Here is a 25,070-nt window from a genome sequence, read left to right as displayed (position 1 = left end):
TTTATTGAGGTATTTCGTTGATTATTGCATTCAGTGGTTTTACTCTAATTGAAGTGAGATAAAATAAATAAAAGAAAAATTCCAATTGTTTTTGGTACTTATTTCCAGATCAAAATAATGTCTTCTTCTCTGTTAACTTCTTTCTCTCTCCCATACTTGCTGTACCATGGTGTGGGATCTGCTACCATAGTTGAACGGTAAGACTTGTCATAATTCACTGGGCCAGCAGGGGGCATTTGGCTGGTCCCTTTAGAGATTACACTCAGGAGTTTGGAGTCGTGGCCTTAGGAAATTTAATTCTCCGTCTGAGGTGGTCTCTTGAATAGCAAAAATGTAAAAATTTAGAGCTATGATTCAGAAGCCAGTCTGTATAAATGACGAATAAACACATGAAAAGACGCTCAACATCATTAGTCATTATGGAAATGCAAATCAAAACCACGAGGAAATAACATTTCATACCTACTAGTGATGCCTGTGGATCGAATCTCCCAGAGTGGGGACTCAAACCCTAAGCTAAGAAGGTTCTTGTTTTCACACAGGAAGAACTCAAACATGAGCTGATATAAAGTGAAAGTAAGTTTATTTCGTGGAGAGTAAGTAAGAAAGGAAAGGACAGGCCACCCCACAGACTGAGTGACAGTCTCCAATCACAAGTGGAAGAGAGACCCCCCCCTCCATCCCCTGGGCTAGGGTTTATATGTGTTTTCTTGCTTCTATGGAATATTTCTTGGAATGGGGGAAAGGACTGAAAAAGAACAACGGTAAGTTTATCTTTAACTTCTGTAAGATGCAAGAATAGGGGCAGGTTTGTCTTTAACTTTTGTAAGGCATAACCTGTGGCTTGTTTGTGGTAGGCTTAACTATAGGAATGGCCATAACGGAACCTCTTTGCTTAATAGCCTTTGGATGGTTTATTCTGTGTGGCTGATTAACGTCTTCCTGAGCTCTGTGTCTTGGAGCACGTAGGCAGTAGGCTTGGAATCCAAACTTCTAGTTTCTTCTTTTGTAAAAATCGTCCTTATGCCCTTTCCCTATATTACTAGGATGGCTATAGTCGTTTTTTTGTTTTTGTTTTTTATTTTAGTGGAGAAATTAGAATCCTTGCACTTTGCTGGTAGGAATGTAAAATAGTACAGCCACTCTGGACAAGTCTGGCAGTTTGTCAGAAAGTTAAAAGGAGAGTGATGTCACCAAGATGGAGATATAAGTCATTCCTGACTTTGCTCCCCCTCAAAAGAATAACAATTTATAACTGTTCGTGGACAAGGCATCACCCCAGCCCAGTGCAGCACCACATGTAGAGGTCTCCCCTGAGCCTACGGTTCCTCCGGTAGGAAAAGAGAGCCCAGAGATGACATCCAGTGCCCACTCCCCCCCTTCCCCAATGTGGAGCCCTGCTCTAATCTTGCCCCATGGGGATTGTGGGGGAATCTCTGGTGCTCAACAACTGGGAATCTGGTTTTGATGGAGTAGGGGGAGGTGCTTGCAGTAGTCAGCACTTCAGATCTTGGCAGACTGAGTTCCTACCTGCAATGTACAAGCAGTAGTCCTGACAAGCAGTTTTGCTCCTCTGCAGTCAAGACAGTGGAGCAGTCTGACCAAGGAGCTCAGAGGGGCACAGGTTGGCCTGATTTAGGTCATGAAACAGGAAGCAAAGAGCGTAGCCCTAGAGCCTAGTCTGCCACACCCCACCCCCACCCAGCCTGTCAGGGGAGCAAAACCACTACTTCAAAGAGATAGCTATACCCCCTGTTTATAGTATTATATATATATATATATATATAAATTTATAATAATATAGTATAATATTATTCAGCCATAAAAAAGAAGAAAATCCTGCCATTTTCCATTTGTGACAACATAAATAGATCTCAGGGACATTATGCTCAGTGAAATAAGTCAGACAAAGAAAGACAAATACTGTATGGTCTCACTTATATGTGAGATCATATACAACAACAACAACAACAAAAAACAAGCAAAAAAAGCAAACTCATAGAAAAAAAGATTAGATTTGTGGTCACCAGAGGCAGGGGGTAGGAGAAAGAAGAATTCTATGAAGGCAGTCAAAAAGTACAAAACTTGGGCTGCAACATACAACGTGATGATTATAGTTAACACTGCTAGATGGTATATTTGAAAGTTGTTAAGAAAGTGAATCCTAAGGCTTCTCATCACGAGGGAAAGAACGTCTTTTTCTTTTTGTATCTATGTGAGATTATGAGTGCTAACTAAAAGTATTGTGGTAGTCATTTCACAATATATGTAAGTCAAACCGTTATGCTGTATACCTTAAACATATACAGTGCTGTAAGTCAATTATACCTCAATAAAACTGGGAAAAAGTTAAATAGAACTATCATAATACCCATCAATCACACTCTGAGAGATACACTCCAAAAAATTGAAAGCAGAAAATCAAACAGATATTTGTACGCTATGTTCATAGCAGCCTTATTCACAATAGCCAAAATGTGCAAAAAAACCAACTGTCCATCAACAGATGACGGGATAAACAAAATGTGGTGTAAACATACAATGGAATATTATATGGCCACAAAAAGAATGAAATTTAGATATATGTTACAACATGAATGGAGCTTGAGAACATTATATTAAGTGAAACAAGCCACACACAGAAGAAAAAATATGACATGATTGCACTTATATGTCATACCTAAAATAGGCAAATTCAGAGACTGAAAGTAAAAAATAAAGTTTTCCAGGAGCTAGTGGGCAGGGGTAATGGCATGCTATTGTTTATTGGGAACAAAGTTCATGTTGGGGGTAATGAAGCTTTGGGGCATAGATAACGGTGATGGTTGCACCGCACTGTGACTGTGTTTAATGCCACTGCATGGAGAAAACAAAGCATGGAGAAAAAGTGATCTCTGAGTCCCGGGCAACTTTCCATTTTTAGAGTCTATCCTTTTCCCTGGTTTTAATCTACATTTCTGTATTTGAGAATACACGTCTCTATAGTGTTATTTACGTTAAAAAAAATCCAACCAAGTAAATTTAAAGATCTAATTGGCTTTATTGAACAATTCATGAATTGGGAAGCATCCCATCTAGTAAATAGAAAGGTTTTCCAAGGACTTATACAAAACAGAAGGTTTTTATAGGCACAAACAGAACAGGACAAGAAAGTTAAAAGAGCAAATTATTTCAGTCAAGGCCGCCTTCCCCTAGGGGAAGTCAGAGGGTCTTGTGGGGCACTTGATCTCATCAGTGCTGACCTGGAAACTCCAGAATGATTGGTTTAAAGTTCCAGTCCTGGGAGAGGCTGAAACTGCAGTCTAGGTGCCACGTCTTGGTGGAGCTTGGCACAAGTGCCTCCTCCTATGACCTGTTTCTTTTTAACACATAAATAAAACATTTTGGTTTTGCTCAGAGTAGCTCAAGTTGATCATTGTTCTTTGAACCTACATTGTCTTACTTAAACAATTTGGTAAATTCTTACCAACAATTTGTGCTTTGGAGTCTGGTCATCTTCTTTTAATAATTATTAGCTAGGGTACAGAGGTCAAAAGGCAAAGCAAAATTTCCACACATTATTTATCATGTGTTTCCTGAAGAAATAAGGTTTGAGTAATCTTCTAGTTTTGGTAATACACGGGATCCCAGGGATGTCTATAAAGACTCCATATCTCTGAGTTCAACATTTGTATTAGAACTTCCCTAAGGGAAGCCATTCAGTGAATCCAACTTTAGCCAACAGCCTGCAGCATTAAGGTAAGTACCTGAAACTTGTTCAATTCTGTCTGTAGGGTGAGTCGGAGTTGACTGGCTAAAGGAGTATAAGCTAAGCTGACTGACTCTCTGGTAAATTTATCCAAAATGGGGGGGATCCAGATACAGAATTATATGACGGATCATAGTCACCAAGAGAATGCTGTTTTCCAGATTCTGATATTGCTCTAAGGTAATTATTCCAAACCCAAATAGGAAGGATGTCTAATAAGTAGTTTTAATCTTCTAAGCTATACCGTGATATGCATTTCATTTAATCTTCTCAGTTATACCTGACACAATTCTACCAAGTAAAACTATCATTCTTTCCAATTTCAGGTAAGGAAACTGAGACAATAGTCAGGAACCCATACTTCAGCTCATTTAGCAATGATTATTAAACCTTAGCCATCTGTCACAGGTTATATCCCAGAGGTTAAGAATATCAGCTTGGGAGCCATACAAGTGAATTCAGTTCCTGGATTGGCAACTTACTAATTGGATGGCCTTAGACAAGAGATGTGTGGTTTTCTCTTCTGTAATAACCATACCTAACTCTCAGGGCAGTTGTGAGCACTAAATGAGTTTAAATATATGAAACACCTATAATACTGCCTAGAACCTATTAAGTGGTATCTAGGTATAAGATAGTAATGTCATGTGGCCATTTCTTCATCTTTTTATTGTGCCCTGTGGTTTTTTTGACACTTTTTTTTTCATTTTTTTAATCTTTATTAAATTTGTTCATTTATTTTGTTCTTTGTATTTTACATATAAGTGAGATCATATGGTATTTGTCTTTCTCTGTCTGACTTATTTCATTTAGCATTAATACCTTTTAGGTGCATCCATGTTGTCACAAATGTTAAGGTTTCATTCTTTTTATGGCAGAGTAATATTCCAATGTATATAAGTACCACAATTTCTGTACCCAATCGTCTATTGATGGGCATTTTGGTTGTTTCCATATCTTGGCTATTGTAAATAGTGGTGCAGTGATCATAGGAGTGCATATATCTTTTTGAATTAGTGTTTTAAATTTCTTTGGATAGACACTACCTTGAATCAAAGCTTTCTACTTTTGTTATATAGCCAAGATATGCCATGACTGCCAGAGGGATCAATCACAAGAAAGCACCATGTCCTGGAATGTAAATTAGGGCAGGAAAAGCTGGGTCCAGATTGGAGCTGAGTTCCTAAGTTGCTACCTCTATGTATAGGCAGGGTGGCTGGAAGCCTATCACTGCTCAGAGAATGATCACAGAGCCACAGGGCTGTTAGGGCAGAGGCCTATTGTTATAGGTTGTTATAGGTTGTTATAGGTTGGCTACGTCATCCTTTACCAGTCTAGGTGGGCACCTATTTTCAAGCACCAAGGACATTTTAAAGATGAAGTGTTGACTCTATTTTATTTAGGTTTAACTAAACATTTCTTATGGTGCCTTCTCCCTCAAATCCCTTACATGAATGGGACCTGAACGCCAATGTTACATATTACCTTAACCTCTAAGTCATAGTTGAGAGAGTTTTAGATAGATACCGAACTCAAACTAGAGTAAGTTCTTTCTCCCATGAATCTGGACCTAGAATATAGAAATGTTAGTCTGTCTCAGATTGGCAGTATGGGTGGCTTTACTCATGGAGAACATAAACTTGATGTTTTTATGTGGTAGGCTAAATAATGACCTACCTGTGATATCCAGATGCTAATCCTTAGAATCTTTGAACGTTGAATTATATGACAAAAGGGACTTTGCAGAGGTGACTGAATTAAGATGTTGAAATGAGGAGACTAACCTGGATTATCCAAGTGGACTCTAAGTGTAATCACAAGTGTCCTTGTAAGAAGGTGGTAGGGAGACTTGAATACAGAAAAGAAGAAGGCTATATGAAGATGATGGAAGTAAGGGAAGAAAAGATAGTGTGATGCGGGGCCATACGCCAGGGAATGAGGACACCCTCTACCAACTGGAGAGACAAGGAAACGGATTCTCCCCTAAAAACCTCCAGAAGGACATGGCCTTGCTGACTTAGATTTTTATCCCATAAGACCCATTTTGAATTTCTGACTACCAGAAATATAATATAATAATTTTTTTGTTGCTTTAAGTGACTAAATTTGTGGTAATTTGTTACACCAATAGGAAACTAACACAGCATAGATATAAGAATCATATTGAGAATATGAAGTTAAGCCACACAACTCAACCTACAAGCCCTTGTGATGAAAAGCTAGTGGAAAAAACAAACTTTCCCTGATAGCCACATACTTTAATTCAGTAGAGTACCTCAAAGCTCTTTAGAGGGCATCCAGGATAAAAAACACGGATGCCGAGGGCTTTTGAAAGGTCCTTTAGAAGACTTTGTAAGAGGAAGGGGAGGCTACCAGGAGAGACGTTTTTCAAAGCAGACTTTTTATTTTCAAACATAGAAGCATGAAAAAGTAAGATCCTTTTGTAAAAGAAGTGTTCAAAGAAGAACATATTGCTTTTATTTTTTATTATTATTAGTTTCAGGTATACAAAACAACATAGTGATTAGACACACCCCTCACAAAGTGATCACCCCATCAAGCCTACTACCCCCCTAACACCATACATAGCTATTACAATACCATTGACTCTATTTCCTGTGCTGTGCTTTACATCCCGTGACTATAGATTTCTTTAAATTATAGTTGACATTCAATATTATTTTATGTTAGTTTCAGGTGTACAACATAATGGTTAGACATTTATATAATTTATGAAGTGATCCCCTGATAAGTCTAGTACCCATCTGACACTGTACATAGTTTTTACAATATTATTGACTATATTCCCCATACCATATTTCACATTCTAGTGATTATTTTGTAACTACCAATTTGTACTTCCTAATCCCTTCACCTTTCTCACCTATCCCACCAACTCCCCCTCATGTGTACCAAATATTACTTTCAAAGGGTTATCTTGGCACTAATGATTGACATTGAGTGTTTTTAATTCTAAAATGCCTGTCACCACAAAGGAAAAGAATAGCACCAAAGTACCAAGCTTCTAATTTTCTGTATTATGGAGAAGACAGACAAAAATACTAGTAAGAGTGGGCTTAAGTGATGCATGGATACCAGATAATTGGATACTTTTTGTGCTAATGTCGATTATCATGTTTGTATTTGTACTGATGCATTTTCACTGGCGCCAATCAGCAATATTTCTTGGGGGTACATTGCCATTGATGCCAGCCACAAAGAGAAATGTTAAATCCAAACATTCTCAATAATTTTTGGTTTTTTTCTTTACTTTCAGCCACATGTAAATAAAATGGTATTTTTCTCTGAGTAAGATACTCTACATAGTAATAACAAATTTGTTGCATGTTGCCTTGGCCTCGGTATTTAGGGACAGTATAAGCCATTCTTAACTCACAGGACTGTTCCATCACAACCCAAGAGATAGGGAGCCCCTGTAGACCCAGAATACCAAATCCTGGAAAACTCTGGAGGCAGCGTTCAATATATTTCAAGCTCCTTTCATTTTTTCCAAAGTCCCACTGCTCATTTACAAGCTTTGCATGTGAAGGATCCAACTTGATGCTCAGAAAGTCTCCTTTGCTGTCAAGAAAAAAATGAGCATTTATTCAGCTAACACTTACCAAACACCAGGATTGCAGACAATATGTATGACACCATCCCTTTTCTTGAGGATCCCACAGCCTAGAGGAGGAAACAGAAGCACACACAAAAAAGTACTATTTCTATGTTTGTTTTAAAATCTCCTCAAAAAATTGAGAGGGACAAAACCCTATGTGCTTTATGATGCATTTGACAGCATGAAGTTGGCGTGACATAGCACAGTATTTCTCAAAAAAGTCCAAGCAAATACCCCAAGGAGGAGGAAAATGAACACATATTCCTAAAATAGTAAGGATTAGACCAGAGTGATCCCTCCACATGGCTGAATTTTGAATTCTACTCCACAAAATATCAAAATATACAAGATAATATTTATTTCCACAGAAATTTCAATAAAATGCATGTCCAGGAAGATGAGAGCCGTGTTCACCTTATAGCTACATGCGTCCCAAAACCAAGCACCTCATACTTCTAGGGAAGTACTAAAAATGCAGTTTAAGAAGCACCAGTAGAGGGGAGGACATTGGATTTTGGGGGTGGTAACAATCAGGATTTTAATTGGATGAGATATCTGAGACTGAGTTTTCTCATCTGCCAAATCAGAATAACATCCTCTGTGGGTAGAGGAGGTTGGGGCAGGTAGAAGATCCCAAAGAAGCTTTACCCGCCCCCAGGGAGGAAGAGTTTTCAGGAATTTGTCAGGTTCAAAGTCACTGTATGTTTGCCAGTGGGTGGGTCACTGGACACTAAATTGTCTACACATATGGAAGGCTTTCTTTTTGCTCTCCTCCATGCCTGACCTGATCCTGGTCCTGATTCCTCAAAGATCTCAAGCATTCTCACCAGCCCTTCTCCTGTGGTATAGCCAAACCTAGAGTGGCAAGATACTAAGATATGCATTGGGCTTAGAGGAAACACTCATCTTAGGACAAGTACTCCATCCCTGATTGCCATCCCCATTTACCATTTTCCCCTGTGCATACATTTCTGTTAAGATTCTCATGGAAACACAGCTGGGCCAATGCAATATTTGAATGTTGCTAGCTAAATCAATTGTATGTGTGAGTGAGTATTCAGATTTTATTTATTTTTTGAATTAGTAATACAACTATAAAACATAGATTGACAATAATTATTTCTTCTTTCTCTGATCTACTGCCCAGTTACCTTCGCTAAAGGCAACTAGCAATACAATATATTTATGTAACCATCTAGAGGTATTCAATGCAGTTTTAGGTGTGTACATAGCATGCACAGTGTTCTGTCCACCTTATTTGTTGTTTCTTTTTTTCACTTAGCAATATATTTTGGAATTCTTTTTTTATTAGTTCATATAGAGCTGCTTCATTCTTGTTAATGGCTACATATTATTCCAATGTTTGGATTATACCTTAATGAATGGATACTACCGAGGGACACTTAGGTTTTTCCATATGTTATGCCATCACATATTAAATTCATCAAAGTCTTACCATCCAATTTGGTAATATCTTTCACTTAATGTATATTTTTTTGATCCAACCATTTCAATTCAAGGAGCCTCTTTCAGAAATATTTATACAACTTGTGTAATGATCTATTTATGAAGACATTTGTTACTGAATTTTTATTATAAGGAAGAACTAGAGATAAATCAAGAACATGTTGATATGGGAATATATAATGATGTATCTTCCTACTAGGGAAATCTATGCAGCTGTCAAAATAAATGCAAGGTATCTGTATGAACTTGCATGAAAGATGTATATAACGTTAAGAATATTTACACCTGGTCAGGAAGGTTGTGGGGAATCCAAGTGGGCAAATTTTCACACGTTACTTAGAAAACTTGGATACTTTCTACATTATGTAGTATTTTTGCAAAAAAATAAATAGTTTTAGTAAAGATTTTTTAGTGCCACCATGTTGTCTGATACCCTCGCAGGGGGACTCTTCTGAGATCGAAGTGAGTTAATATATGTAACGGATCTCATCTAACGAAGGCCCTGCCCATGGTCAGCAAACATTAGAAAACGTATTTCCCTTCCTTTCCCCATGGAACTGTGTACCTTATCATAATTTAGTCTCAAAGCCTATATATTCAAGTCTAGCTCTTATGGCAACTGAATGATTCTATCAGGAATTTGGGAAGCAAAAAGTCAAATCTCACTTTTGATTTTTATTATCTGTGGGCATATTAACTAGCTCCATCATATCCATCTTGCCATTACTTGATGTATTGCGTTTCACTGGAATTTCCATCATAAAGAGTTTGGTCCTTGTGTAATCCACCTGCACTGATTTTGAAGCTGCAACCTTCTTTATTGCTTCATCCAAACTCTCTTGGAAACCTGGAGAGAGGAGAAAGACAGGCACTGCATCACCTCTTCCATATCTACTGTGAATGAACCAGGGGACCTTTGCCTTTTAACTCATACCAGTTACCTTGGATCTGGAAGACTTGTTCCCAGTTGATAACCTGAGGGCATGCCAGGGCTTCCTCTATCTTGTCAGGAGCTTTGGTGAAAATGTGGTAAGTGTTGGTATAATGATCCAGATCATCCTTCATCTCCTGATATAATAAACATCAGTCATATTTACATAGCACCACACTTGACAAAATGACCTTGCATACATCTGGAGTGCTAGAGACTCAATTGCTTGATACCCTTTGGGTTTTTTGTTTGGTTGGTTTTTGTTATGTTTTTGTTTTTTGGTTTTTTGGCTTGTTTGTTTTTTTTCTGAGAGAAATGCATAAAATGGCCTTGGAATCCCTTGAAGAATCAATCACTATTGACACACTGAAGGTGGTTCCTGTCTGATGGTGCACTGGAGTCCACTGTCCTTGGGAGGGTGAGCAAGTCGCCCCAATGTCTGGGATGGAAGGTACACCAGAAACAGTGGGTGCTAAGGGTCTATAAGAGAAGAGTGCCTCTGGTATGGAGAGAAGTATAGGAAACATGGTCGGGGGTCAAGATTCTGGGTCTGTGAGGAGAGGACGCCTAAGCTAATTCTGACCCAGCACTCTGGGGCTGGCATGGTGATTGGCTCTTGGTGGGCATGTGAATAAAGATTACTTTTAGAAAGAGCCATCATGCCAGAGCTCACCACAGCACCTGGAGTAGAAGGCCAAGTCTGCCACTGCATACCTGCTTAGTTCTGCTGCTGATACTTTCCTGGGGATCCTGGGGGTCACTGTAGGTTATGTTGTATTCTAATTCCCCTGATTACTATGTAAATGGGTGGGGGTAAAATGTCCCTACTGTAGGAAAGAAGGAATTCACTACTCATGCTCTCTAAACCTGGAAGATGGGGAAGACATTCTTATTAAATATACATGATTCATCTGTTGTTTAACAATTCTCCCACATAGTAATTTTGTCAACTTTTCTTTTTATAGTTGAGAAAGCAGCTGTCTTCCCAAGGTCATACTAGTCACTTGGAAGATGTAAATCTCAAACCCAACACTGATTCAAATATTATTGGGTTATGTTCATTTAGTCACAGGGAAAGAACAATATTTCCTAACTGTTTCCAGCTATAGGTGTCTACGTTGAGGTGTACACCTATGATCAGACTCTCAATGGAAAAGAATTGACTAGATGGGATCCTGATGTTATTTGCAAGACATGGGTTATTGGCTATTTGGACTACTCGCATGCCTTATCTCACTAACCTACCCTGTCCCTGAAGCAGCCTTTCCAAAACCTATAGAATGAGAGGTGCCAAGGTTCTTCTCTCCAGCCCCCAGCTTCGGCTCCCTCATTGTCACACACAGAACATCCTGAGTGTGACTGGCCTGGTATTCAGTAGCTTGTGCTCTTACCTGTTTCTGAGGCCGGGTAATGACTATCTGATAATCTGGCCAGGCATCTACCAGCACCTCCATGTTGAATGGGTTTTTATTTTTAATGTTGAAAATGACACCATATACCTACAAGAGCAACAAAACAAAACAGGAGAGGATGAAGTTTTTCTGTGAGATCGAATCTTGGCTGTGGTATGAGACATAAAATCAGGGGTTAGGAAGACTTGACAGGATAGAACTAATTATTCCAGAATGGTTCATTGGGCTATTTATTGGAAAGTATGCTGCAAAGAGGCCCAGTAAGGGTCCATAAAAATCCAAGTTAATAGCTGAGTCATTAGGAACTGGTTACCCTGACATTCATTCATTTGTTGTTTAAAACTTCATACCATTTTCCCCATTTTCTCATTTCATACCATGCCATTCCATACTATTTATTTGGTACCCATTAAATATCAAATGTGTGTCAAGTATAGAGAATTCAAAAGTGAATAAATATGCTAATGGCCACTGCCTTCAAGTTAAATGTAGAAGTATAGAGAAGTACATAATCTGATCATAATGGGACACATGCTCTGGCAGATGTATGCACTAAGTGGTGTGGCATCCCAAGCGGGAAATGCACCACCTATCTAGGAAGTGGTAGGAGGCTTACAGAAGAAATAATATTCGCATTGGGTCTTGAGGAATAAGTAAAGTCTTTTCCTCTCAAAATAAAGAGAGAAGGAGAGCAAGTCATTTCAGGTAGCAGAAAAAGCATGAGTGAATGCTTGAAGGTGTGGTGGAATTTATCATACCTGCTGAACTGTGAGGGGCTCAATGATCATAGCATGTGGTATACAGCAGGGGGATGTTGGGAGATGAAGTAGAAAAGGCAGGGGGCACTTTGTGATAAACCTTTGTATACCCAACTAAGGACTATAGGCTTTATGCCTTGGACATGGACCACTACTGAAATTTTAAAACAAGGGAGTGATATGATCATATTTGTGTCAGATAGATGGCTCTGGTTACCAAGTTGCAGGCAGGGTGGTAATATTGAAAACAGGGAGATATTGCAATAGCCTGAGGCAGAAAAGGAAATCAACTAGAGATAGCACTAGAAGGGAGTCAAAAGATATTTAAGAGGCCCAAAAAGAAGTGAAGTGGGTGAATGGATATGAGTATTAAGATCTTCCCAGAAGAAAGACTCTGATGTTAGACTTGTACTCCCATCTGCCCAGGGAAGGTTCTGAGCCCTGGATCTATCCTCCTCACACAACACCCCTCTTGCCCCAGGTCACCCTCTACGCCCTCACCTTCAAGGACTCAGGGATGTTCTTTTCCAAAGATTCATACAGAATCTGCAGCTTCTGGGGTTCATGAAGCACAAACATCTTGTGTAGCACCTCAGCCACCTTCCCTCAGGAATATGCTCTATGGAAACAAACACACAAACTAGGATTCCTGGAGAGATATGACAGGCGTCCAGGAAAAGGAGGAAAGAGAAGTCACCTAGGACACCATACATTGTCAGAAGTAAAAGGCTTTATCAGTTATCTAGTCCAACCCTTATATTTTACAAATGAGAAACTAAAGCCCAGGGCTGCAGCTGGACCTCAGGGCTCCTTGGTGATCTTGCTACAATTCCACAGTGAGAAGTACCCTGAAACGAATCTCCACACAGCCCATTTGTTCAAATCAAGCCAAGAGCCTGAGAAGTGAATGTCTTCAGCTGTTCAGGTGCAAATGAAAAATAATGCATCTCTTCAGAAACTATCCCTGATACTCCTCAAGGCCCCCAGGCATTGAAACACTTCTTCCAATGATGTCATAGTATCAGTAGTATTTTTAGCCATCATGAAAGAAAGACTTTCTGGAAAAGATCCTAAAGACCGTATTGTGCGTGATCTCTTTTTCCTAAGGAACAGAATCACAGGAGAGAAAAATTATTGATTAGCAGTGATACTCCCTAAGTATAAATTGTCAAAATCTAAGAATTATATCCTAGCAACTTTAAAAATAGAGAAAATCCTTTTATCCAATAATTCCACTTCTAGGAACTCATCCCAAAGAAAAAATAATAGATATCTATAAAGATATGAACACAAGTAAATCCACTATAGTATTATAATACTGTAACTTTAGAAATGATCCAAAACTATTATAGAGAAATGGCTAAGGTAATGATGGCATATCCAAATAATGTATTACCAGGCAGCCATTAAAATTATGTCTTCAAAGTATACTTAATGACATAAGAAAATGTCCATGAATATAAAGTCAAGAAAATATGTGATATAATCCCAAATTAGTAATATAAAGATAGATAGGTGAATGGCTATCTGTGTATATGTACTTGTGTGTTTACCCAACTCAAATGCTTTCTGAAACAAAACAGTATATAAATAAGATACACATATGAACTTCAAATTTTATACACATGAATATCTGACTATATATATATAACCATATAGTATATATTTATATTACATATACCTGAATAAAGTATATGATACTTAAAAACATTATATAAGAGTAGCCATAGATTCTAAAAAACCAACAAATACAAGAAATTCAAAGTAATTTTGATGGTTTATAGGGGTGCCATCATTTTTTCCCCATCATAACAACCCTAGAAAATCCAGCACCCATTTTGTGAGTGTGTATGTGTGCATAGCCAGGATCAAAACAAAACAAGGCACAGTAATTAAGAACATGGTCTTTGGAGTCAAACAGACAAGGACTCAAACCTTGGCTCCTCTATTTGTTAGCTGGGTCACTTTAGGTAGGTCACTTAACTTGAACCTCTCTAAGCTTCACTTTCTTCATCAATAAAATGAGGATAATAATACCTACTTTGTAGGTTATCCTGAGGATTATTATATCAAGTCACGAAATGTATGAAGTGTTTAGTGTGATGATAGATGGTGTATATGTGTGATTCTGAAGGAAATTTTGAGAGCTCTCACATATATCCAGGGGGCCATTCTATAGAACAGGAACATAACTAAAGAAAGCCCCAGCTTCAAAGATGGTGCTATATGTAACTTGCTTGAATAAACCTATTGAATAAACACAACACTGACGTTTTTAGGCAAACCAAAGCTCTAGAATAGGTACAGGAAAAGAGCATCCTTAGATATAGAGTTTACAGTAAAGGTAAGTTTATTTAGCAGAGAATAAGTAAGAAAAGAAAGGCCACCCCACAGAGAGAGTGGCGGTCTCTAACTGTTAGTGGAAGACAGACCCCCTCTACCTCCCAGGCTAGAATTTATATGCGTTTTCTTTCTTCTGTGGAAAATGTATTGGTATGGGGAAAAGGAAGAAAGATGAACAATGGTAAGTTTATCTTTAATTTCTGTAAGATGCAAGAATAGGTGCAGGTTTGTCTTTAACCTTTGTAAGGCACAACCTATGTCATAATGGAATCTCTTTGTTTAATAAAACCTTTGGGTAGTTTGTTCTGTGTGGTTGAGTAATGTCTGCCTGAGTTCTGTTTCTTGGAGCATGTAAACAGTAGGCTTGGAATCCAACCTCCTAGTTTCTTCTTCTGTAAAAACAGTCCGCATGCCCCTTTCCTGTATTAGAAAAAGCCAGTATGTTTCCAGCACTGTCTGGGATGAGGGGTACGCTGACCAAATGGCAAATAATTCTGCTCATTCTGCAGACCCTTTGTAGCATGTTTTCCCAGAAGAGTGTAATCTTGGAAATTGGGAACATGTCTTATTCTATCTTGTAGCTCAAGCATCAAGCATAGTGCTACATCAAGCATGGTGTAGACATCGATGAGCTTTTGTTTAGTGAATGAATGAAAGGAATCAGTGAGGTGTAGAGATGGGGCTCTTGAGATACTTTTCCTTGAAGACTACGTATCAGCTTTCTTTGCTCTGATTCCAGACTTAGTCAACTGTCTGAAGAAAATGTGGCTGCTAATAGAAGCTTTCAAGTAAAGAAGAAAAGGAGCTGGCCGAGTGGCTCAGTTGGTTAAGACCTCACTAAAGAATGGGAGCTCTGAGCAACAGGGTCGCCGGTTCGATTCCTGGTCTGAGCTGAGCTGCCACTGAGCTGCCAACAGGTGGCAGGATGGCTCAGCTAAAAAATAAATAAATCAAGTTAAGAAAATATCCAACAGAAGGTTACTTTGAGCACTTATATCAGATATATAAGATGTAAGGGGATGCATTAAAAAGGAATGTGAGAAAGATTGTGAGACTGTGCATAGCTTCTGTTACCTGCCACCACTTGCCATCATCCGTAGCACATGCTCTCCCAACTTTCTGTCATTTTGCAGCCAACTGCCCTCCATGGCAGGACCCTGGCTCACCTCCCATCCATTGGAGACATCTATTTCCAACTCACCCTAGGGCCTTCTGGTAGTAGAATTGTTTCTGGTTTAAACTGATCCCAATACATGGTCTGATATAATTGATCATCCCTAAAAATATGTTGAAGAATATAAATGTTTAACAAGATCAGAGAGGAAGAGGTGCCATCAGAGGATACTGGGGAAAAGTGGCCAAAGAACAATGTAATAAAACAAGAGGAGGAGAAGTACCTCACAAGTCAAAATAAGAGAAACTTTATTTAAAGGTGCTGGTGACCAGAAAAGCCAAGTACTGCTGAGAAGCTAAGAGAGATGAGTACTAAAAATGCCACTGCATTGGAGTTAGGAATTGATTTCTGATTTGGTGAGAGATATGTCATGGAATGAGGGAGGAAGAAACCAGGTTAAGGGGATTAGAGAATAAATGAAATGTGAGGAAATAAAGAAGTCTTTCAAAGAGTTTAGCCAGGAAATGAAGGAGAAGAATGTGGAAGTATCAAGGGGGGATGGAGGGTGCAGGAGCTCAAAGGTAGGCATTTCTTATTAGATGAGGGAGTTAAGCATATTTATGCTAACTACACAAAGCAGGTAAGATGGACAATAATTAATATAATCGGGGATAGAAAAGGGAAAGAAAAATAGCTAAATCGACTGACCAGGCACTGTTTCAAATCATTTATGTTATTAACTCATTTAATCTTCAACCATGTCTCTAAGTATAGTTGTTGGGATCAGTTTGGGACAGAAAGAATACCTCTTCTACAAGATGGAAAAGAAAATTTTAGTTTAGGTGTGGTTGCAAGTATATGGGCGTGAGCACTTGGGGTTAGAAAAAAGAGCAGGAAGTTTGACAAGTTATCCTTTAAAGCCTATTTTCTGGAAGAACTAGATAACAAGTCATCTTTTGGAAGTGAGTAAGGTGAGAGAATGTGCCAGAAAAGTATAAAGAAAAAAGAATAGGGTTTTATGAGAAACTATTAGGGTTTGAATGGGGTTTGGTGTTAGTGGAAGAAAATGACCACTGGGGATACATGGAGAGATTGCCAGCACTGCTGAGGACCAGGTGCAGATGGAAACCATCATTTGGGAGTAGTATTCATCCACATGTATGAGCTCAGCATCTACATACCAGAAGGAGAGAAGACAAATTGAAATGAAGCAAATTTTTCCAGTTGTAGAGCAGCAAAATAAGATAAGAGGCAAAGTATTTGAGAACAAGGGAATAAAACATTTTAAGCTGAATTTAAATTGTGGAATCTAGGAGAGAGAAGGAAGTAAATGAGGATAGGAACCAATCAAGTGGGAAAAGTTGGCGAGAGCAAGGGATGAAAGCACTTTATGAGGTCAAAGAATAGCAATGGTTATAGACAGGGGAAATGTATTCAAAGAATAGGAGATTAGGATCAGAAATTAGGCTATCAGAGGTCAGGATTTCAGAAGTAGGTCAGTTCTGATACATGGCTGTTGGCTTCAACTTCAAGTTAACAGAGGAGCCAATAAGGGACTGGGTGTTGCCAGTGTCATAGACATCACTAGGATGTGACAGGGGTTGGCTAGAGAGAAATTTGTCAGAGAGCAACAGGAAAGGGTAAAAATTCATCTTAGCCACATGGCACAGCATTCAAAAAGGGAAGGGTTTTTCTATGCAAATGGACAAGAAACACTTTAGGACCATGGTTTGAAAGCCAGGAGAATGCTGATTCTTATCTTTTTAAAATTTTTATTAAATTTATTGGGGTGACATTGGTTAGTAAAATTATGTTTCAAGTGTACAATCCTATAATATATTATCTATATATTGCATTGTGTGTTCACCACCCAGAGTCAGTCCTCCTTCCATCTTTTTTTTTTTTTTAAGATTTTATTGGGGAATTGTGGGAGGGAAACAGCGTTGGGGAATTGGGGAAGGGGAACAGATAAGTTGCTGTCCTTTTGTTCTTCAGTCTAGTTGTGGAGGATGTCGCTTCACTGGCCCATGTTGGTATTATCATTGCGCTCTTCCCAGGTGAGGCATTCACCCGAGGCCATTGGATGGCGGCTCACCGCGGCTCACCAAAGCACACGCCAGCTGCTGGCCAGCCCCACTGCAGACTACGCCATCGCCGGTGACTCATGGCAGCCCAGCTCTAGGTCTAGCTGTTATTCACCACCTTAGCTGTAGAGGGCGCAGCATCACTGGCCCTCATGTGGGGTCCAAACCAGGGCCCTGCTGCTCAGAGCTGGCGTCCCCAGCCAACTCTTAACCAACGCGCCACTCAACTGGCCCCCATCTTTTTTTTAATGCTGATTCTTATCTTTAATCACAGTGTTTCTATGGGTGTCTGGAAGGAGGCAGGGAAAGGTACATGTATGTCAATAACTTATCATTCAAGGAAAGGATTTGAATAGCTTACCAGTTAAAAATAACACATGCTGGCTTTAATGGACTTTCTGGCTCTAAGGACCTACAATTTTTTGAGAACTTGGTTCTCAATATTGGGACTCTGGTGAGTGCTCCTTCCAAGGGTTTGCAAGGAGGGAAAAAAAATGAATTCACAAGTATAAATTCTTTAGAACTTAGTTAATTGAAAAGCTTAGAGTAAACAAGACTTTGGCTGTCTCAAATAATTCTGCTTACCTGAAGTTTCTTTGTAGGCCTGTATGCACACTACCTTCACCAGTCATTCACTGTGGCAACAGAGAAGCTTCAGCCGGCACCACCTACAGTCTCAGGTTGTCACTGTTTAGGTATAAAGCTCCAAAAAGTAGTGGGTTCCTTTGAGCAAACTGGAGCTTCTGTCCTGTGATATGAAGTCAGAGAGGCTTTGTGGACCAGAGGAAAATTGGGAATGTGTTTTATATTGAGCAACTTCTCCAATTATAGGACATTTCCAGGTGAAGCTTAATTTACATATTAGCACTTGTAGCTGATTGGCTATTCTGAAACAATAGTAATAAAGCCATGTTATGGAGTTGGTGACAGTTGTCCAGCTGCAGCATTATTTAAATAATTAAGGCAAACAAAAGACTTGGAAAACCTGACTTCACTGAAAAATGCCTGGCCGATGCCTTCAACCATGTGACCTGGGCAAAGCTGAGAATACATGGGCGAATGCACTGTTAGTACAAGAACTGAATTTCATACATCTCGTTCTTTGTGTTGTTTAAAGTGAATGGTGATAGGTGAGGGAGGGGGGATTGTAAACACAGGAAAAGTAAATAGTTGCTGGATAAAAGTTTGGGAGGGACTGGAATTAGTTGTAGAGAGGTATAGAGGTAGAAATCTCTATTAAAGTGTGCTCCTCACACCATCCATATCAAGATCGTCTGGGATTGCTTATTAAAAATACAGAAGCTTCTCCAAATGAACTGAATCAGCCTCTCCCAGAATGCTTGGGAATCTGTATTTTATAAAAAGCTACCTAAGAGTCTGTCATTAACATTTTTGGAGACATTGAGATAGAGGAAAGAGAAAATAAGTTATCAAAATTTTACTCCCTTTCTAAAATGATGTGGAGAAACTTCACACATTTTAATCATTCATTAAATGAGAAAAGCAAGAGCTATTTTCACACAAATCAGGAAGACTGTTGAGAGAGAATTAACATCTTCCCCAGGGTCACAAAACTAGCCAGATCAGGTTCTTTTAATGACACCATGATTCTTCAGTGGGTGAGTCCCTACCCTTGGCCATTATATTTTCTTACAAACCTGCTTCGTTCACTTCAGTTTACACATTAAAAACCATCAATGAGGATTTAGCACTAAGTACATATGTGCATGTTATGTAAGGCTTTGGGTCTTACAGTTTTAGTAATTCCATTTTTTGAACCAGAAATTGTTCACACTATCAAAGAATTTTTACAGATTTATAATTTTATGTGAGTGATTTGTTCACATGAGTGAATTGCATGTAGTTATATCATCTATTGTGTCATCCTCTTTTTTAAAAACGTTGGTCTACTTCTTGCCAGTAAATGCACAATTTATTTACATAGTTGAGATCGCACTGTGTATAGTTGAGATGTCACAATTTTGTATTCCACCCTAAGTACTGCATAACTAATTTCTCAAGCCATTAAATAAATTATAAAGTTAGTTTATAATGGCTGTCCAATTGAATTGCACTTCTTAGAAATAATTTTATTGCATGACTGTTGGAGTTTCCGAGAAACTCCAGACATCTAGGGGACATAACTTATAACATAAGCTTCTTGGATGCACCCTCCTTCCATAGAACTGTATAGATAGTCACTGTTTTTCTAATGGCTTATTCTGCCAAAAATTTTTATGACCCATGACTTGATGCAACTTGAATTCTTTGGGATTTTTCATATGCAAATTGTCAGTCATTTGGTCAATATGCAGAAGGAAGGTTGGAAATAGAAAAGGGAAAGTAGCAGATGATTAAGTAGTATAATAGGAGATCCTGTCACTGAGACATTGTAAAGGCAAATATATTAGTCAGGGTGGGCTGCCCCAAAATTCCAGTGACTTAGCACAATAAAACTTTCCTTTTTCCTTCTTGCCCATATCACAACGCCATGTGAAGTAGTGGGGGTGCTGTATCCCACACAGTTTTATCAGGATGCAGGTTTGTTCCATAGTGTGGTTCTATCCTCCTCGGATACCTGAGCGTTCTCTCCAATCAGTCTGTGGATGGCGAAACAGAGCAAGGGCCAGCTGTGGAAACGGTGCCATCACTTCACTAAAAACCCACTGGCCATGATTCAGTGACATGGCCATACTTAGCTACAAATGAGACAATGGGATCTAGCTGTGATCTTAAAAAAAGAGAGAGAATGCAGATATTGATGAGCATGTGCAGAAACTGCTACAATGAGGGGAAATAACCCGTTGATATAAGGGAGGAAGTTGAAAAATAAAGAAGGACGCCTGAGGGAAGAGGCACCCAACGTCATCCAAATTCTAAAATCAGACAGGAATTAATACATGGGTGAAGAACCAAACATAAATAAATAAATACATACATACATACATACATACATACATACATACATATGTGTGTGTGTGTGTGTGTGTGTTCTCTAAGACTTTAATGAATCCATTTTATAGAAACTGGAAAGGAGAAAACTACAGTTGACCTTTGGACAACACAGGGTTTAACTGTGCAGGTACACTTATATGCAGATTTTTTTCCATAAACATATGGGAACATTTTTTGGAGATTTGTGACAATTTGAAAACATTTGTAGACAAACCATGTAGCCTAGAAATATTGAAAAAAATTCAGAAGAAGTTAGGTGTGTCATGAATTCATAAAATGTATGTAGATACTAGACAATTTTATCATTTACTACCATAAAATATACACAAACCTATGTTAGAAGATAAAAATTATCGAAACTTGCGCACACAAACACTTACAGACCATACACAGCACTATTTGCAGTCCAGAGAAATGTGAACAAACATAAAGATGCAGTAGTAAACCCTAACTGCATAAAATTAACTATAGTACATACTGTTTTTCATCGTGTTTAATGCAATACCATAAACCTTGAATAATATCATGGGACCCATATGATGTGCCACAGTGATGCTGGAAGTACTCCCAAGAAGCAGAGTTGGTGAGGACCATGCTCCCAACAAAGGGACAGCATCTGGGACTTCTCAGAGCAAGAAAGAGCACTTTGGAGGACCTAATTGAGGACCTTAAGTATGAGTGGAGTATAGATGGGAGAGTAAAAGAGGTTGCCAGTTGGGAAGGGATTTATCAACCCTGTGAAGAAGTTCCTAATTAACCATAGGGTGATGGGAAGCCATAGCAAAGTTAGGACTAGGGAAATGTGCCTGGGAGGAAATGTCTGTTGGAGGGATACACACAAGAGATGATGGCCACCTGAGCGAGTGCAATAGCCATTGTCATGGAAAGAGGTGGATAGACCTGAGATAGTTCAAAGGTAGGATTGGCAGAATTTGGTGATTGATTGAGAAGTAAAGGATGACATCTAGGTTTATGGACTGATCCACTGGAGGAAGCATCAATAATCTTAATTATGTTAAGGGAAAAATATGTAAATTGGTAACAGTGTTATTTCACTTAAGGTCTTCATTATGGCATTTTGGTGTCTGTAAAACCAAACGTCTCTCTCTATTAATGAATATGCTTACTTTTGATTGGGCTCTCATGGTCTCTTACCTTGTAAAGTCGGCTCCCTCAACCCTATTCTTTCCATAAGATGATACATTTCTCAATAACAAATTCTGCAATAGGTTTTATTATATGCCCATCCTATCTCTACCTTCCCCTCACGTTTCATAAGGAAGGATTTGCTATTTGCCAGGGAAGGCTTTTAAACCTGCTTATAGACATTCAATCAGAGGACAGTGAGAATGTAATTAACAGAAATTCAAAGATGTCCCCATGTTGCCTGACTATAGGTTTTAAATAACAATGGCTAACACTTATTGAGCAATATACCAGGCACATTCTAACTGGTTAACATTGTATTATTTGATCCTCACAACCACCCTATGAGAGAAGCATGACTATTATCCACATTTTACAGAGAAGGAAATTGAGATACAGAGACATTAAGTAGCTTGCTCAAGATCACACAGGATAGAAATAGCTGAACCAGAACTCAAATCTACATAGTCTGGTTTCAGGGACTAAGGCTCCAAAACCTTTGCCAAGAGCCTCCAAGTGAGATGTTGAAGGCAAACATTATTCTTCTGCGTGACTGCCATCAGCTATTTGAGATCACTTATCTGCCAGTTTCCTTATTCGTGTGGAAGCCTGAACTCCCAGAAAACCCCAAAGGGTAAAAATAGATAAATACTTAAGAGCTATTTCTGTTCAACTATTCCTACTGAACATGAATTCCCAAAAGTATAAGACAGTGCTTGCTTCAAGGGGTGAGAAACAGAAAAATGTTTTCAAATCAAGCTAGTTTCATATAAATGTACTGAATTCCACAAGGTTCTGGGCCCAGTAGTTCTGGGAGATTAGCAAACAAGCTGAAAGGAAGTTGGTGTGCAGACTGCTGCATCCTCCCGTCTATGAGTCTCCCTGCCCACCATCGATAGAGAGAGAGTATAAAATCATAGTTATAACCAGGAGCTTCAGGGGTTTGGACCTGGGTTCCAGCCCAGGATCTATGTACTGTTGAGAGCAAGCAATTTAAACTCCCATGACCTCAATTTACAGAGCTAAGACATACAAACAATAATACTGCCTACCTCACAGAGTTGCTGTGAGGATGAAATAAGATAATACAAGAGATGTATCAAGCCCACTTTCTGGAGCCTATTGCGTGTTTTCAAAGTATTATTTTCTCTGCCATCATGTCATTGTGTCAGTATTTATTGTTTTATCTGGTTGCTCAGCATCCATCTCCTTTTCCTAATAATGTCTAATTCCTATTCAAGAAAAGAATTTATTCCTCCAAGCCCCTGGTATCCAGGCAAGATCAACCAGATACTTTTTTTTACTGGGGGTGTTGAATCCTGAGGGGGGTGGTGCTATACTTCTTGCTTCCTGGGCCTCCAGAACTTGGTTTAGTTACTCTCTGCTCCCAAAGCTAGTTCCAAGGTCTCTTCCACCACAATGAACACTTTTTTTTTAAATTTTAATTAGCCAGAGAGTTGCTTGCCACCAATAACCCTCACTGATAAAGTGTCTTTATGTGATAGCAGTACATTTGCTAGTCATCCATTTGGTATTCATCAGATTTATACAGGCTTTCAAGAATTCCACTCAGTCGTTTATTCAAACCTAGTTTAGCTCTGCCATTCAACGAGTTGTGTCACTTTAGTCAAACTAACCTGAATCTCAGCCTTTTTATCTGTCAAATGTAGGCAATTGTACAAACCCCGCAAAACCATTCACAGGATTTCAGGCCATATGAATATGTTATTAAATATCTCAACACATAGTATTAACCTGGAGCGTCCATATGTTTGGGAGCGACATGGCTCTTGCTAGAAAAGAAAGGCAAATAAAGAGGAAAGAATTAACGTTTAGTTTCTGGTGTTCAAAAAGAGGACTGTTGGGCCGGCCGAGTGGCACGATGGTTAAGAACTGGCTTGGGACGCCAGAGGGTCCCGGTTCGGATCCCACATATGAGGGCCAGTGACACTGCCCTCTACAGCTAAGATGCTGAACAACAGCTCAACCTGGAGCTGGGCTGCCATGAGTCGCCAGTGATGGCGTAGGCTGCAGTCCCTGTGGCAGTGGGTTGCCATAAGCTACCGTGTGTAGCCAGCAACCAGCGTGAGCGGCCAGCAGCCGCAGTGAGCGGCCGTCCAGAAGCCAGCGACTGATCTGCCTCACCCGGGAAGAGCGCAATGATGGTGCCAACTTGGGCCAGTGAAGCAACGTCCTCCACAACTAGACTGAAGAACAAAAGGACAGCAACTTGTCTGTTCCCCTTCCCCCAATTCCCCAGCACTGTTCCCATCCCCCTAATTCCCCAATAAAAATCTTTAAAAAAAAAAAAAGAAAAAATAAATTTTATGCCAGTTGATGCTGCCTCAGCAGAGCAAAGTTTCTTCAAATCGAAATTAATAAATATCAATATGAGCCATAATCATTCAAGGAAGTTTACCTAATTTATCAATAATGTCAAAAGAATGCAAAATATGTGAAAAATTGCTTATAACAACATATTTTGTAATTTTGATTACATGAAAGTAAGGAAAATTAATTTTATTATATAACTATATAATAACTGGTAAGTAACAGAGACCCTTATTTTATCACTCACTTAAATATCACTAGTTTATCAGACAGAACACCCAATCATATCCAACATAATTAAATTTAGGCATCTTTAATACATTGCTAACTTTTAATCATATTAAAACCATACTTACTAGGATTTTTTAAAAATTGTATTGTGAGGCAAGTATATTTGTCAAGGCAGGAGCATAAACATTACCTAGTAGTCCGATAACTGATTTGTAACATATAAATATTTAGACACTGGTATATGGGCCTCCTGCAATGAGGAGATGAAGCAGCCTAAGGCCTCCCCAGCAGTTTTCAGTTTTCATGTGCTAAGGATACAGAGTTGACTGGGACAGGACTGGTATAGTCTCCCAGGTAAGAGAGGCTAAAGAAGGACATGGTGGAAACTTTAGGGTCTGCAGCCAGGGGACTGACTTAGGGGACACCATGTCAGTAAGTGGGAGGTGGCCTATTCCCAAGGAGCATTGTGTGACTCAAAAGATGGCCCATCAATACCCCCATCTATTAAAGCCAGAAGGGCAAGAAGCTATCAGGTGGATGGGATCATGAAAAGCCACAGGATTACCAGCCAAAAGAACCCGACTCTTGTCTCCTGCCATAAAGTTGCACAATCCACTCCCTTCCTCTTAACACACTCAGACAATATCCTGTAAAATGCAGGGAGAAGTGAAAAAGAATCTGAGAGAGGGAATATCACCTACAGAGACTATTTAAATGGACAAAAAAAAAAACCCAAAACAAAAAAAAACCAGAATATGTTTCACTAGTGTCTGGATACTCAAAAAGAAGAAAAGAAAGATAATATAGAAAATAAAGAAGTCATGAAATATTACATAGAAATTAGAAAAGATGTTTATGAAGGCCATATGGCAACATGAAGAAAGTCTTTTATGACAGCTATAAATGCAAAGAGAAGTTATTCCAACTTGCA

General features: G+C 39.0%; 2 protein-coding genes across 2 annotated transcripts in view; one reads left to right on the top strand and one right to left on the bottom strand.

Annotated features, from left to right (window-relative positions):
• Positions 1-3,565: 3,565 nt before the first annotated feature.
• Positions 3,566-25,070, top strand: part of LOC109390040 (glycine N-acyltransferase-like protein 1) — a 35,185-nt gene continuing 13,680 nt past the window's right edge. Inside the window, exon 1 of the mRNA XM_019656050.1 lies at positions 3,566-3,738. The gene's annotated coding sequence lies outside the window, so the exon portion shown is untranslated. The remainder of the gene's footprint in view (positions 3,739-25,070) is intronic.
• Positions 6,563-13,197, bottom strand: GLYATL2 (glycine-N-acyltransferase like 2). Its single transcript, XM_019656051.1, has 5 exons — positions 12,437-13,197; positions 11,157-11,264; positions 9,776-9,902; positions 9,501-9,681; positions 6,563-7,330 (listed from the first exon to the last, which is right to left on the bottom strand). Exons 1-5 carry the CDS (start codon positions 12,512-12,514, stop codon positions 6,922-6,924), a joined length of 903 nt encoding a protein of 300 aa, XP_019511596.1. The 5' UTR covers positions 12,515-13,197; the 3' UTR covers positions 6,563-6,921.

Source organism: Hipposideros armiger, unplaced genomic scaffold (assembly GCF_001890085.2).
Source record: "Hipposideros armiger isolate ML-2016 unplaced genomic scaffold, ASM189008v1 scaffold_253, whole genome shotgun sequence".
Classification (NCBI taxonomy): Eukaryota; Metazoa; Chordata; class Mammalia; order Chiroptera; family Hipposideridae; genus Hipposideros; species Hipposideros armiger.
This window is presented reverse-complemented; position numbering and strand designations above follow the sequence as displayed.